Source organism: Heterodontus francisci, chromosome 36 (assembly GCF_036365525.1).
Source record: "Heterodontus francisci isolate sHetFra1 chromosome 36, sHetFra1.hap1, whole genome shotgun sequence".
Lineage (NCBI taxonomy): Eukaryota > Metazoa > Chordata > Chondrichthyes > Heterodontiformes > Heterodontidae > Heterodontus > Heterodontus francisci.
The window spans coordinates 818,700-834,326 of record NC_090406.1 but is presented as its reverse complement, the minus strand read 5'-3'; the positions used below and the strand labels follow the sequence as shown (position 1 = coordinate 834,326).

Here is a 15,627-nt window from a genome sequence, read left to right as displayed (position 1 = left end):
TAACACTCGGAGACCCAGGCACTGAGAAGATGCAAGTTTGGGACTCTGATTTTAAAAGAACAGAGAGAAGTATCAAGTATTCAACATCCCAAATGGACATTCTATTTTAACCTTTGAATTGCTGATCAGGACTTGTCTGAGTACGGTCATGTCTGATCCAAGCTACTGGATGGGGCTGCCCAGCTACAAGAGCCACTTTGTGACAGGAGCTTTGCTTCAGCGCTCTAAAAGGTACGTTTTTGACTGGATATTAACAGTATTTGAAGTCCCTGCCATGTGCTCAACCCCCTCCCCAGGCAGGCTCTTTAATAGATCCTGAACTCCCTCTCCAACTGTTCAGACTGCAATTGAACACAGGAACTGGAGTAGGCCAAACAGCCCTGACAGATAAGTGCTGCTTTGGAAGTGACTGTAAAACTATGTTTAATATTTCAGTAACAGATGCTCCCGGGTGTGTTTTCAAAGTGCAATGTGAAGAGGGCTCCACTTCCGCTAACAGCTGGAGGAGGTTCGGTGGCTTCATGTCTTCATTTATTTTTCATCAGATGGAAACTCCAGTCATGGAAGTTGCATCACATCGAATGACATAATTCAGATTAAACAGTCTCCGCATTACCTCATTTCTCTTTCCTTCATTCTTTTCTGTCTCTTTGTGTCCTCTTTCACTTCTGGTTATCCTACCCTTTTATTTCTGTCTCCTCAACATCTTTCTGTCTTCTATTTTTAGCTTTCCGCAGTGGTTTCAGTTGCTATCAACTCAACTCTGTCAGGTTTGAAACCCCGTCGAGGGTTTGTGCACAAGAATCAAAGCTGATATTCCAGTATAGTACTGAGGGAGTGCTGCACTGTCGGAGGGTCAGTACTGAGGGAGTGCTGCACTATCGGAGGGTCAGTACTGAGAGAGTGCTGCACTGTTGGTGGGTCAGTACTGAGGGAGTGCTGCACTGTCGGAGGGTCAGTACTGAGGGAGTGCTGCACTGTCGGTGGGTCAGTACTGAGAGAGTGCTGCACTGTCGGAGGGTCAGTACTGAGGGAGTGCTGCACTGTCGGAGGGTCAGTACTGAGAGAGTGCTGCACTGTCGGTGGGTCAGTACTGAGGGAGTGCTGCACTGTCGGTGGGTCAGTACTGAGGGAGTGCTGCACTGTCTGAGGGTCAGTACTGAGGGAGTGCTGCACTGTCGGTGGGTCAGTACTGAGAGAGTGCTGCACTGTCGGTGGGTCAGTACTGAGGGAGTGCTGCACTGTCGGAGGGTCAGTACTGAGGGAGTGCTGCACTGTCGGAGGGTCAGTACTGAGAGAGTGCTGCACTGTCGGAGGGTCAGTACTGAGAGAGTGCTGCACTGTCGGTGGGTCAGTACTGAGGGAGTGCTGCACTGTCGGTGGGTCAGTACTGAGGGAGTGCTGCACTGTCGGAGGGACAGCACTGAGGGAGCGTCGCACTGTCGGAGGGTCAGTACTGAGGGAGTGCTGCACTGTCGGAGGGTCAGTACTGAGAGAGTGCTGCACTGTCGGAGGGTCAGTACTGAGGGAGTGCTGCACTGTCGGAGGGTCAGTACTGAGAGAGTGCTGCACTGTCGGAGGGTCAGTACTGAGAGAGTGCTGCACTGTCGGAGGGTCAGTACTGAGGGAGTGCTGCACTGTCGGAGGGTCAGTACTGAGAGAGTGCTGCACTGTCGGAGGGTCAGTACTGAGAGAGTGCTGCACTGTCGGTGGGTCAGTACTGAGGGAGTGCTGCACTGTCGGAGGGTCAGTACTGAGAGAGTGCTGCACTGTCAGTGGGTCAGTACTGAGGGAGTGCTGCACTGTCGGAGGGTCAGTACTGAGGGAGTGCTGCACTGTCGGAGGGTCAGTACTGAGAGAGTGCTGCACTGTCGGTGGGTCAGTACTGAGGGAGTGCTGCACTGTCGGAGGGTCAGTACTGAGAGAGTGCTGCACTGTCGGAGGGTCAGTACTGAGAGAGTGCTGCACTGTCGGAGGGTCAGTACTGAGGGAGTGCTGCATTGTCGGAGGGTCAGTACTGAGGGAGTGCTGCACTGTCGGAGGGTCAGTACTCAGAGAGTGCTGCACTGTCGGTGGGTCAGTACTGAGGGAGTGCTGCACTGTCAGAGGGTCAGTACTGAGGGAGTGCTGCACTGTCAGAGGGTCAGTACTGAGGGAGTGCTGCACTGTCGGAGGGTCAGTACTGAGGGAGTGCTGCACTGTCGGTGGGTCAGTACTGAGAGAGTGCTGCACTGTTGAATATGCTGCCTTTCAAGTGATATGTTAAAACAAGGCCCCATCTACCCTCTCAGATGATTTAAAAGATCCCGTGGTCACTGTTTCAAAGAAGAGCAGGAGAGTTCTCCCCAGTGCCCTGGCCAATACTTATCCCGAAACCAACATCACTAAAACAGATGATCTGGTCATAATCACTTTGCTGCTTGTGGGATCTTGCTGTGTGCAACTTGACTGTTGTGTTTCCTACAATACAAAGTGATTACACTTCAAAAGTACTCCATTAGCAGTGAAGTGCTTTAGCATGGATGGTGGTCATGAAAAGTGCAATAGAAATGCAAGACTTTTTTTCTTTCTTCTGGCAGGTGACCTACATCTCTGTTTGACTCTTCGCTCCTGAACTTTGCTCTCTCTCTCTTTCCCTCTGTCCTCTGCGCCTGCCCCTCTTTTAATCCCAGTATTCTACTTAAAGCACAAAACCCTTGTGTTTAAAGGCGGCCTATCATGTGGAATATGTGGGCAGTATGCTGGTGACTGGAGTTAATGAGGCAGAGAGCTGCCCACCCCTTTCTCAACCTATTATCCACTTTGGTGGCAAAAACAGAAAGGCAGATTATTATCTGAACAGTGATAGATTGGGAAAGGGGGAGGTGCAGTGAGACCTGTGTGTCCTTGTAGACCAGTCACTGAAAGTAAGCATGCAGGTGCAGCAGACAGTTAAGAAGGCGAACGGTATGTTGGCCTTCATAGCGAGAGGATTCGAGTACAGGAGCAGGGACATCTTGCTGCAATTATACAGGGCCTTGGTGAGGCCACACCTGGAATATTGTGTGCAGTTTTGGTCTCCTTATCTGAGGAAGGATGTTCTTGCTATAGAGGGAGTGCAGCGAAGGTTTACCAGACTGATTCCTGGGATGGCGGGACTGACGTATGAGGAAAGATTGAGTCGGTTAGGATTGTATTCGCTGGAGTTCAGAAGAGTGAGGGGGGATCTCATAGAAACCTATAAAATTCTAACAGGACTTGACAGGGTAGATGCAGGAAAGATGTTCCCAATGGTGGGGGAGTCCAGAACCAGGAGTCATAGTCTAAGGATACGGGGTAAACCTTTCAGGACTGAGATGAGGAGAAATTTCTTCACCCAGAGAGTGGTGAGCCTGTGGAATTCGCTACCACAGAAAGCAGTTGTGGCCAAATCATTAAATATATTCAAGAAAGAGTTAGATATAGTTCTGAGGGCTAAAGGAATCAAGGGATACGGGGAGAAAGCGGGAACAGGATACTAAGTTTGGACGGTCAGGCACGATCGTATTGAATGTCGGTGCAGGCTCGAAGGGCCGAATGGCCTACTCCTGCTCCTATTTTCTATGTTTCCCCACTCCCAGTTAACACCAGACAGGCAGTGAAAATCCACCCACAGTTTCTCGGGTTTGGGATTCAGTTGATCAGGGACATCAATTTAAAATTATCTTCAGATTGAGGTGAGGTCAGGAGATCATTGTTAGCACAGAAGATTGTTGGAATTTGGAATATTTGTCACAGCAAGTGAGAATGATAGAGGGCTATGGGGAGAGAGCGGGGCAGTGGGATTAGTTTGGGGATTGTTACAGGGCTATGGGGAGAGAGTGGGGCAGTGGGATTAGTTTGGGGATTGTTACAGGGCTATGGGGAGAGAGTGGGGCAGTGGGATTAGTTTGGGGATTGTTACAGGGCTATGGGGAGAGAGCGGGGCAGTGGGATTAGTTTGGGGATTGTTACAGGGCTATGGGGAGAGAGCGGGGCAGTGGGATTAGTTTGGGGATTGTTACAGGGCTATGGGGAGAGAGCGGGGCAGTGGGATTAGTTTGGGGATTGTTACAGGGCTATGGGGGGAGAGCGGGGCAGTGGGATTAGTTTGGGGATTGTTACAGGGCTATGGGGAGAGAGTGGGGCAGTGGGATTAGTTTGGGGATTGTTACAGGGCTATGGGGAGAGAGCGGGGCAGTGGGATTAGTTTGGGGATTGTTACAGGGCTATGAGGAGAGAGCGGGGCAGTGGGATTAGTTTGGGATTGATACAGGGCTATGGGGAGAGAGTGGGGCAGTGGGATTAGTTTGGGGATTGTTACAGGGCTATGGGGAGAGAGCGGGGCAGTGGGATTAGTTTGGGGATTGTTACAGGGCTATGGGGAGAGAGCGGGGCAGTGGGATTAGTTTGGGATTGATACAGGGCTATGGGGAGAGAGTGGGGCAGTGGGATTAGTTTGGGGATTGTTACAGGGCAATGGGGAGAGAGTGGGGCAGTGGGATTAGTTTGGGATTGATACAGGGCTATGGGGAGAGAGTGGGGCAGTGGGATTAGTTTGGGATTGATACAGGGCTATGGGGAGAGAGTGGGGCAGTGGGAGTAGTTTGGGGATTGTTACAGGGCTATGGGGAGACAGCGGGGCAGTGGGATTAGTTTGGGGATTGTTACAGGGCTATGGGGAGAGAGCGGGGCAGTGGGATTAGTTTGGGATTGATACAGGGCTATGGGGAGAGAGCGGGGCAGTGGGATTAGTTTAGAATTGATACAGGGCTATGGGGAGAGAGAGGGGCAGTGGGATTAGTTTAGAATTGATACAGGGCTAGGGGGAGAGAGCGAGTCAGTGGGATTAGTTTGCAGATTGATACAGGGCTATGGGGAGAGAGCGGGGCAGTGGGATTAGTTTGCAGATTGATACAGGGCTATGGGGAGAGAGCGAGTCAGTGGGATTAGTTTGCAGATTGATACAGGGCTATGGGGAAAACGAGGCAGTGGGATTAGTTTGCAGATTGATACAGGGCTATGTGGAGAGAGCGGGGCAGTGGGATTAGTTTGCAGATTGATACAGGGCTATGGGGAGAGAGCGGGGCAGTGGGATTAGTTTGGGGAATGTTACAGGGCTATGGGAAGAGAGTGGGGCAGTGGGATTAGTTTGGGGAATGTTACAGGGCTATGGGATGAGAGTGGGGCAATGGGATCAGTTTGGGATTGATACAGGGCTATGGGGAGAGAGCGGGGCAGTGGGATTAATTTGGGGACTGATACAGGGCTGTGCGGAGAGAACGGGGCAGTGGGATTAGTTTAGAATTGATACAGGGCTATGGGGTGAAAGTGGGGCAATGGGATTAGTTTGGGATTGATACAGGGCTATGGGGAGCGAGCGGGGCAGTGGGATTAGTTTGGGATTGATACAGGGCTATGGGGAGCGAGCGGGGCAGTGGCATTAACTTGGGGACTGATACAGGGCTGTGCGGAGAGAGCGGGGCAGTGGGATTAGTTTGGGATTGATACAGGGCTATGGGGAGAGAGCGGAGCAGTGGGATTAGTTTGGGATTGATACAGGGCTATGGGGAGCGAGCGGGGCAGTGGGATTAATTTGGGGATTGATACAGGGCTATGGGGAGCGAGCGGGGCAGTGGGATTAGTTTGGGATTGATACAGGGCTATGGGGAGCGAGCGGGGCAGTGGGATTAACGGGGACTGATACAGGGCTGTGCGGAGAGAGCGGGGCAGTGGGATTAGTTTGGGATTGATACAGGGCTATGGGGAGAGAGCGGAGCAGTGGGATTAATTTGGGATTGATACAGGGCTATGGGGAGCGAGTGGGGCAGTGGGATTAACTTGGGGACTGATACAGGGCTGTGCGGAGAGAGCGGGGCAGTGGGATTAGTTTGGGATTGATACAGGGCTATGGGGAGCGAGCGGGGCAGTGGGATTAACTTGGGGACTGATACAGGGCTGTGCGGAGAGAGCGGGGCAGTGGGATTAGTTTGGGATTGATACAGGGCTATGGGGAGAGAGAGGGGCAGTGGGATTAGTTTGGGATTGATACAGGGCTATGGGGAGAGAGAGGGGCAGTGGGATTAGTTTGGGATTGATACAGGGCTATGGGGAGAGAGCGAGTCAGTGGGATTAGTTTGGGATTGATACAGGGCTATGGGGAGAGAGCGGGGCAGTGGGATTAGTTTGGGGATTGATACAGGGCTATGGGGAGAGGGCGGGGCAGTGGGATTAGTTTGGGGATTGATACAGGGCTATGGGGAGAGAGCGGGGCAATGGGATTAGTTTGGGATTGATACAGGGCTATGGGGAGAGAGCGGGGCAATGGGATTAGTTTGGGATTGATACAGGGCTATGGGGAGAGAGCGGGGCAGTGGGAATAGTTTGGGATTGATACAGGGCTATGGGGAGAGAGCGGGGCAGTGGGATTAGTTTAGAATTGATACAGGGCTATGGGGAGAGAGAGGGGCAGTGGGATTAGTTTAGAATTGATACAGGGCTATGGGGAGAGAGTGGGGCAGTGGGATTAGTTTGGGATTGATACAGGGCTATGGGGAGAGAGCGGGGCAGTGTGATTAGTTTAGGATTGATACAGGGCTATGGGGAGAGAGCGGGGCAATGGGATTAGTTTGGGATTGATACAGGGCTATGGGGAGAGAGAGGGGCAGTGGGATTAGTTTGGGATTGATACAGGGCTCTGGGGAGAGAGCGGGGCAATGGGATTAGTTTAGGATTGATACAGGGCTATGGGGAGAGAGCGGGGCAATGGGATTAGTTTGGGATTGATACAGGGCTATGGGGAGAGAGCGGGGCAGTGGGATTAGTTTAGAATTGATACAGGGCTATGGGGAGAGAGAGGGGCAGTGGGATTAGTTTGGGATTGATACAGGGCTATGGGGAGAGAGCGGGGCAGTGGGATTAGTTTAGGATTGATACAGGGCTATGGGGGGAGAGAGGGGCAGTGGGATTAGTTTGGGATTGATACAGGGCTATGGGGAGAGAGCGGGGCAGTGGGATTAGTACAGAATTGATACAGGGCTATGGGGAGAGAGCGGGGCAATGGGATTAGTTTGGGATTGATACAGGGCTATGGGGAGAGAGCGGGGCAGTGGGATTAGTTTAGGATTGATACAGGGCTATGGGGAGAGAGCGGGGCAATGGGATTAGTTTGGGATTGATGCAGGGCTATGGGGGGAGAGAGGGGCAGTGGGATTAGTTTGGGATTGATACAGGGCTAAGGGGAGAGAGCGGGGCAGTGGGATTAGTTTGGGATTGATACAGGGCTATGGGGAGAGAGAGGGGCAGTGGGATTAGTTTGGGATTGATACAGGGCTATGGGGAGAGAGCGGGGCAGTGTGATTAGTTTAGGATTGATACAGGGCTATGGGGAGAGAGAGGGGCAGTGGGATTAGTTTGGGATTGATACAGGGCTATGGGGAGATAGAGGGGCAGTGGGATTAGTTTGGGATTGATACAGGGCTATGGGGAGAGAGAGGGGCAGTGGGATTAGTTTGGGATTGATACAGGGCTATGGGGAGAGAGCGGGGCAATGGGATTAGTTTGGGATTGATACAGGGCTATGGGGAGAGAGAGGGGCAGTGGGATTAGTTTGGGATTGATACAGGGCTCTGGGGAGAGAGCGGGGCAATGGGATTAGTTTAGGATTGATACAGGGCTATGGGGAGAGAGCGGGGCAATGGGATTAGTTTGGGATTGATACAGGGCTATGGGGAGAGAGCGGGGCAGTGGGATTAGTTTAGAATTGATACAGGGCTATGGGGAGAGAGAGGGGCAGTGGGATTAGTTTGGGATTGATACAGGGCTATGGGGAGAGAGAGGGGCAGTGGGATTAGTTTGGGATTGATACAGGGCTATGGGGAGAGAGAGGGGCAGTGGGATTAGTTTGGGATTGATACAGGGCTATGGGGAGAGAGAGGGGCAGTGGGATTAGTTCGGGATTGATACAGGGCTATGGGGAGAGTGATCAGGCCACTGGCATTAGTTTGGGATTGAAACAGGGCCACGGGGAGAGTACGGGGCAGTGGGATTAGTTTGGGATTGATACAGGGCTATGGGGAGAGTGATCAGGCCACTGGCATTAGTTTGTGATTGATACAGGGTTATGGGGAGTGAGCATGGCAGTGGGATTAGTTTGGGATTGATTCAGGGCTATGGGGAGTGAGCAGGGCAGTGGGATTAGTTCGGGATTGATACAGGGCTATGGGGAGAGTGATCAGGCCACTGGCATTAGTTTGTGATTGATACAGGGTTATGGGGAGTGAGCATGGCAGTGGGATTAGTTTGTGATTGATACAGGGTTATGGGGAGTGAGCAGGGCAGTGGGATTAGTTTGGGGATTGATACAGGGCTATGGGGAGTGAGCAGGGCAGTGGGATTAGTTTGGGATTGATACAGGGTTATGGGGAGTGAGCAGGGCAGTGGGATTAGTTTGGGATTGATACAGGGCTATTAGGTGAGTGCACGGCAATGGGATCAGTTTGGGGATTGATACAGGGCTGTGGAGAGAGATCAGGACACTGGGATGAGAACAGAAAATGCCAGAAATACTCAGCAGCTCTGGCAGGATCTGTGTGTGGAGAAAAAGAGTTAACGTTTCAGGTCTGTGACCCTTCATCAGGACACTGGGATTAGTTTAGAATTGATACAGGGATATGGGGAAGAGTGGGACAGTGGGATTAGTTTGGGGATTTCTCTTGGGCTATGGGGAGGGTGTGGGTCAGTGAGGTTAATTTGGGAATGGTACATGGTTATGTGGAGAACGAAGGGCAGTGGGTTTAGTTTAGGATTGATACATGGTTATGGGGAGAGAACAGAGCAATGGGATTAGTTTTGGGATTGATATAGGTCTATGGGGAAAGTGGAGGGCGATGGGATTAGTTTGAGATGATTCAGGGTAATAGAGAGAGATCAGGACACTGGGATTGGTTTGGGATTGATACAGGCTATGGTGAGAGAGCAGACCAGTGTGATGAGCTTGGGATTGATTGAGGCTCTGGAGAGAGATCAGGACACTGGGATTACTTTGGGGATTGATACAGGGCTATGGGGAGAAAGCAGGGCAGTGGGATTAGTTTGGGATTGATTGAGGCTCTGGAGAGAGATCAGGACACTGGGATTACTTTGGGGATTGATACAGGGCTATGGGGAGAAAGCAGGGCAGTGGGATTAGTTTGGGATTGATTGAGGCTCTGGAGAGAGATCAGGACACTGGGATTACTTTGGGGATTGATACAGGGCTATGGGGAGAAAGCAGGGCAGTGGGATTAGTTTGGGATTGATTGAGGGCTCTGGAGAGAGAGTGGGGCAATGGGATTAGTTTGGGATTGATCTTGCTGTTAGCCAGCACAGATGGGTTGCATAAGCCTACATCTACTGGTGCATCTCACCTGGTTGCTTATATCCCATTTGATCCCACCTTTCCCCCCCCCCCCCCCCCCACTCCCCCACCCCAGTCAGAATCTGCATTCCCCAGGATTCCATAAGTAGCCTTATAATTGTTACCAATTTTGTTGGATTCTTTGGCTTGGAGTTATTGGAAATGTTACGGTTCTTATTCGTCTGGGTTTGGGTTGGTTATGGTTAGGTTATGGCTAGTATTAGGGTTATTATAAGGTTAGGCATATTGATAAGGTTCAAGGTTATTTGGGAGATTTGGAGTTCTTGGTAAGGTTAGAGGTAATTATAGTGTTCGGCTTAGAGTTATTCAGGTTATTGATAGGGCTATGGGTATCAGTCGCATTAGACTTAGCATTATTGTAAAGAATTTTGATACAGTTAGAACAATTGATAGGGTTAGGGGTATTGAGAGAATTAAGTTTCAGGTTATAGTCATTGTTAGGCTTCGGGCCTTTGCTGGATTATGGTTGTGGTGTCTGTGAATGTAGAGCTAGCTTTACCATGTACAGTCGGTTTCTTGCACAGCTTGCCATATTGAAGGTTGGGATTAGGCTGAACAGATCATCCTCCCTTCCATTTCCACAGGACTTAGGGTTAGGGTGCAGTTCAGGTGGGAGAATGTTGTGGGGTACAGTCAGGGTGGGGGATATTGTGGGGTACAGTCAGGGTGGGGAGACCCTCCTTAACCTCCTCAACATGACTTCAGCCTTTGGCATTGTTCACCACACTATCCTCCTCCAACACTTCTCTGCCATTGTCCAGTTGGGTGGACTGTTCTCATCTTGTTCCATTCTGATCTATCTAATCATAGCCAGAGAATCACCTGCAATGGTTTCTCCTCCTGCTCCCGCATCATTACCTCTGGTCTCCCACAAGGATCTATCCTTGGCCGCCTCCTATTTCTCATTTACATGTTGCCCCCTCAGCGACATCATCCTAAAACACATCAGGTTTCCTTATGTACACTGACGATGCCCAGCTCTAACTCACCACCACCTTGTTCGACCCCTTCACCATCTCTAAATTATCAGACTGCTTTTCCGACATCCAGCACTGGACAAGCAGAAATCCTTCCGACTAAATATTAGGAAGACTGAAGGCATTGTCTTCAGTCCCCAACGTAAATTCTGCTCCCTAGGCACTGAGGTTATTTGTCTGCCAGGCCACTATCTGAGGCTGAACCAGACTGATCACAACCTTAGTGTCCTACCTGACTCCAAGATCAGCTTCCGACTGCAGATCTGCACCGTCACTAAGATTGCCTGTTTCCACCTCCATAACATTGCTCAACTTCGCCCCTGCTGCTGAAATCCTCGTCCGTGCCTTTGTTACTTCCAGACTTGACTATTCCAATGCTCTCCTGTCCGGCCTCCCATCTTCCAACCTCCATAAACTCTGCTCCCCGTATCCTCACTTCTACCAATTCCTATTCACCTATTACCCCATGCTTGCTGACCTCATGTGGACATGATGGGCCAAATGGCCTCCTTCTGTGCTGTAACAATTCTGTGATTCTGTGACCTACATTGGCTCCCTGATCAGAAATGCCTCGGTTTAAAAAAATTCTCGCACACATTTACAAAAGAGCCACACACACACACAAATAGAATACAAAGGGAAAACAGCTTTGGTGGTTGGAGTAGAGTCTGGAATAAATGGAATTTAAATACAGTTTATCAGTCCCTGGGTTGAAATTGTAGCCCTGAAGGCCTCACTGGGCCACGTGCACAGTTGCAGGCTTGCTTCTCAGGGCTCCGGAAGGCAGAAGAGAGGGCTTGATCCTTGTCCCCTAGTTTTTGGCTGTGGTGGTCTGACTGGAGAGAGAGAGAGAGAGAGAGAGAGAGAGCTGCTTCATTGATGGCTTTTTCCAGTTAGTCCTCTCTGCATTCTGTCTGAAAAAGCTTACAGTTTCCCCAGGGCTGCACAAGCAGTCACATGACATTACCAAACCTCCTTGCAGTGTTAATGAGGTCCTCTGAAATCTTCTCTGAGATTCAAGGCTCTACCCCTCAAGCTGTTCAGTCACACTTGGTGGGGGTTGGCTCTTTCAAAGTCAATGGGTGTCGATGGCCCATGATGACCATTCAGATAAGGTCATTTCAGGTAATTTAATCAGAGAGTACCCCATTGTTATGGCTAGGTTGAGTCAGTTATGTTGTCTCCAGTCTGGGTTTTTGGTGGTTTCAAATGTAAGTTGCAGTGGCCATCTTGGCTGCCTGTTTACTTTTTAAAAATACTATTTGTAAGAATTTCCAGCAAAGTCTAAGGCAAGGTTCCAACTGATGAAATTAATATTTTCTATTTGGCACATAGGGCTTTCATGACACTCCCTAAACCTCCACTTCTCTACCTTTCATTTTTCCTTTAAGACACTCCTTAAAACATACCTCTTTGCCCAAGCTTTTGCTCATCTGATCTAATATCTGCTTATGTGGCTCGGTGTCAAAATTTTGTTTGATGGCGTTGATGTGAAGTGCCTTGCAACATTTTACCATGTTAAAGGTGCTATAAAAATGCAAGTTATTGCTGCCAGGTATTGCGAAGTTGTACTTCTGACTCTATAACTTCCAACTCCTGTCTCCTGTTTCCCAATATTGTCCTTGTTCCCAATGTATCCCATCTCCAAGTGGGATCTTTTTGTGAGAATAATGCTGGTTAAAGGGTGAAATGATAGAGTATTTAATATGATGAATGGATGGGACTGGGGAGGTAGAAGCAGACTGTTTTCAGCAGCTAAGGGGTTTAGAACAAGGGGCCATTGATTCAAGATTAAATATAAGAAAAAAAAACTTGCATTTCTATAGCACCTTTCACAACCTTAGGATGTCCCAAAGCTTTTTACAGCCAATTCAATAATTTTGAAGCATAGTCACTGTTGTAATTTATTAAACATGGCAGCCAACTTGTGCATATCAAGATCCAACAAACAGCAATGAGAAAGTGACCAGACTATCTGTTTTTCTATGTTGGTTAAGCGATGGATTTTGGCTACAGCACATTGGGATGAACTCCCCTGTTATTCCAATAGTGGAAGTGCAATCTATTATATTCACCTGAGAGGGCAGACAGGGTCTTGGTTTAACACTTCATTTGGATCAGAGGGCAGGGGAAAGCCCATAGAGAGCGTGTGAGGTTGTGGATTTACTCCCAGGGTTAGTGGTTGAGACAGAAACTGTGTCAACATTCAGGAGAACCTTAAAAGGTGAGCTCATCTAGGTCTGGAGATGGGAAGAGGATAAGGAATTACCCATGTGGTCAATGAGGTGGGACTTGGCTTCAGATGCAGCTCAGCTTGATGTGAATGAAGGTCTCCTTTCGCTTTTGCCTGCAAGGTTGTAAACTGAGTTTGGGCTGTCTCAATGAAGCTCCAGTGGATTTAGCACTGTCAAATTCATACAGAGAGGCCACAGTGTGGCAGGCATAGGAAAAACATCACATGCGTGAGAGGAAAGAAGTAAGCTGAATTATCACAGTGCAGTATGGTCTTCTGTACATTGTGCTTTCGAGAGAGTTAAGGGACTCAGTAACATCAAGACAGAAATATAGATCACACAGCCTCCCTGTCTCTCTGTGGAAGAATGCTGCTGTTCCAAACTTTAGTATATATCTCCTTACGTCACAGAGCTTGTACCTCGCACTCACACGAACAGAGGAGGCTGAGGGGTGACTTAATTGCGGTGTACAAAATTATGAGGGGCCTAGATAGAGAGGTCAATTACCAGGGGGCACCGATTTAAGGTGATTGGTAGAAGGATTAGAGGAGACATGAGGAAAAACATTTTCACCCAGAAAGTAGTGAGTGTCTGGAATTCACTGCCCAGATCGGTGGTGGAGGCAGAAATCCTCAACTCATTGAAAAGGTACCTGGACCTGCACCTGAAGTGCTGTAACCTGCAAGGCTACGGACCAGGTGCTGGAAGGTGGGATTAGATTGATTGGCTAGATTTTTCAGCTGGTGCAGACACGATGGGCTGAATGGCCTCCTTCTGTGCTGTAATTTTTCTATGGTTCGATGGAAAGGTGGACAAAGGAATATCAGAACAGGGTGGATAAATGTGAATGGAATTATACCATCCCATGGAGGGAGAAACACTGGCATCGACTGGTTGAGCTAATGACTTGTTTCAGTGATGTAACTTTCATGTATTTTTGCGTATGTTCCTGCTCTGCTTTCCCAGATTCTGCTCCACTTTCCCAGTTTTTGCTCTGGTTTCCTAGTTCCTGCTCCACTTTCCCTGTTCCTGCTATGCTTTCCCAGCTCCTGCTGCGGTTTCCCAGCTACTGCTGCGGTTTTCCAGTTCCTGCTCTGCTTTCTCAGATTCTGCTCCACTTTCCCAGCTCCTGCTCTGCTTTCCCACCTCCTGCTCCGCTTTCCCACCTCCTGCTCCGCTTTCCCAGCTCCTGCTCTGGTTTCCCATCTCCTGCTCCGCTTTCCCAGCGCCTGCTCTGGTTTTCCAGTTCCTGAACAAAAACAAAGAACAAAGAAAATTACAGCACAGGAACAGGCCCTTCGGCCCTCCAAGTCTGCGCCGATCCAGATCCTCTATCTAAACATGACGCCTATTTTCTAAGGGTCTGTATCTCTTTGCTTCCTGCCCATTCATGTATCTATCTAGATACATCTTAAAAGACGCTATCCTGCCCGCGTCTACCACCTCCGCTGGCAACGCGTTCCAGGCACCCACCACCCTCTGCGTAAAGAACTTTCCACGCATATCCCCCCTAAACTTTTCCCCTTTCACTTTGAACTCGTGACCCCTAGTAATTGAATCCCCCACTCTGGGAAAAAGCTTCTTGCTATCCACCCTGTCTATACCTCTCATGATTTTGTACACCTCAATCAGGTCCCCCCTCAACCTCCGTCTTTCTAATGAAAATAATCCTAATCTACTCAAGCTCTCTTCATAGCTAGCGCCCTCCATACCAGGCAACATCCTGGTGAACCTCCTCTGCACCCTCTCCAAAGCATCCACATCCTTTTGGTAATGTGGCGACCAGAACTGCACGCAGTATTCCAAATGTGGCCGAACCAAAGTCCTATACAACTGTAACATGACCTGCCAACTCTTGTACTCAATACCCCGTCCGATGAAGGAAAGCATGCCGTATGCCTTCTTGACCACTCTATTGACCTGCGTTGCCACCTTCAGGGAACAATGGACCTGAACACCCAAATCTCTCTACATCAATTTTCCCCAGGACTTTTCCATTTACTGTATCGTTCACTCTTGAATTGGATCTTCCAAAATGCATCACCTCGCATTTGCCCTGATTGAACTCCATCTGCCATTTCTCTGCCCAACTCTCTAATCTATCTATATTCTGCTGTATTCTCTGACAGTCCCCTTCACTATCTGCTACTCCACCAATCTTAGTGTCGTCTGCAAACTTGCTAATCAGACAACCTATACTTTCCTCCAAATCATTTATGTATATCACAAACAACAGTGGTCCCAGCACGGATCCCTGTGGAACACCACTGGTCACACGTCTCCATTTTGAGAAACTCCCTTCCACTGCTACTGTCTGTCTCCTGTTGCCCAGCCAGTTCTTTATCCATCTAGCTAGTACACCTTGGACCCCATGCGCCTTCACTTTCTCCATCAGCCTACCATGGGGAACCTTATCAAACGCCTTACTGAAGTCCATGTATATGACATCTACAGCCCTTCCCTCATCAATCAACTTTGTCACTTCCTCAAAGAATTCTATTAAGTTGGTAAGACATGACCTTCCCTGCACAAAACCATGTTGCCTATCACTGATGAGCCCATTTTCTTCCAAATGGGAATAGATCCTATCCCTCAGTATCTTCTCCAGCAGCTTCCCTACCATTGACGTCAGGCTCACCAGTCTATAATTACCTGGATTATCCCTGCTACCCTTCTTAAACAAGGGGACAACATTAGCAATTCTCCAGTCCTCCGGGACCTCACCCGTGTTTAAGGATGCTGCAAAGATATCTGTTAAGGCCCCAACTATTTCCTCTCTCGCTTCCCTCAGTAACCTGGGATAGATCCTATTCGGACCTGGGGACTTGTCCACCTTAATGCCTTTTAGAATACCCAACACTTCCTCCCTCCTTATGCCAACTTGACCTAGAGTAATCAAACATCTGTTCCTAACCTCAACATCCGTCATGTCCCTCTCCTCGGTGAATACCGATGCAAAGTACTCATTTAGAATCTCACCCATTTTCTCTGACTCCACGCA

The 15,627-nt window shown here is 49.3% G+C and overlaps 1 protein-coding gene across 1 annotated transcript in view; it reads left to right on the top strand.

Annotated features, from left to right (window-relative positions):
* The first annotated feature begins 7 nt into the window (after positions 1–7).
* The window catches only part of LOC137351327 (microtubule-associated serine/threonine-protein kinase 3-like), a 150,105-nt gene continuing 134,485 nt past the window's right edge, over positions 8–15,627 (top strand). Inside the window, exon 1 of the mRNA XM_068015764.1 lies at positions 8–231. Within this exon, the coding sequence (XP_067871865.1) occupies positions 149–231 (83 nt within the window). The 5' untranslated portion in view covers positions 8–148. The remainder of the gene's footprint in view (positions 232–15,627) is intronic.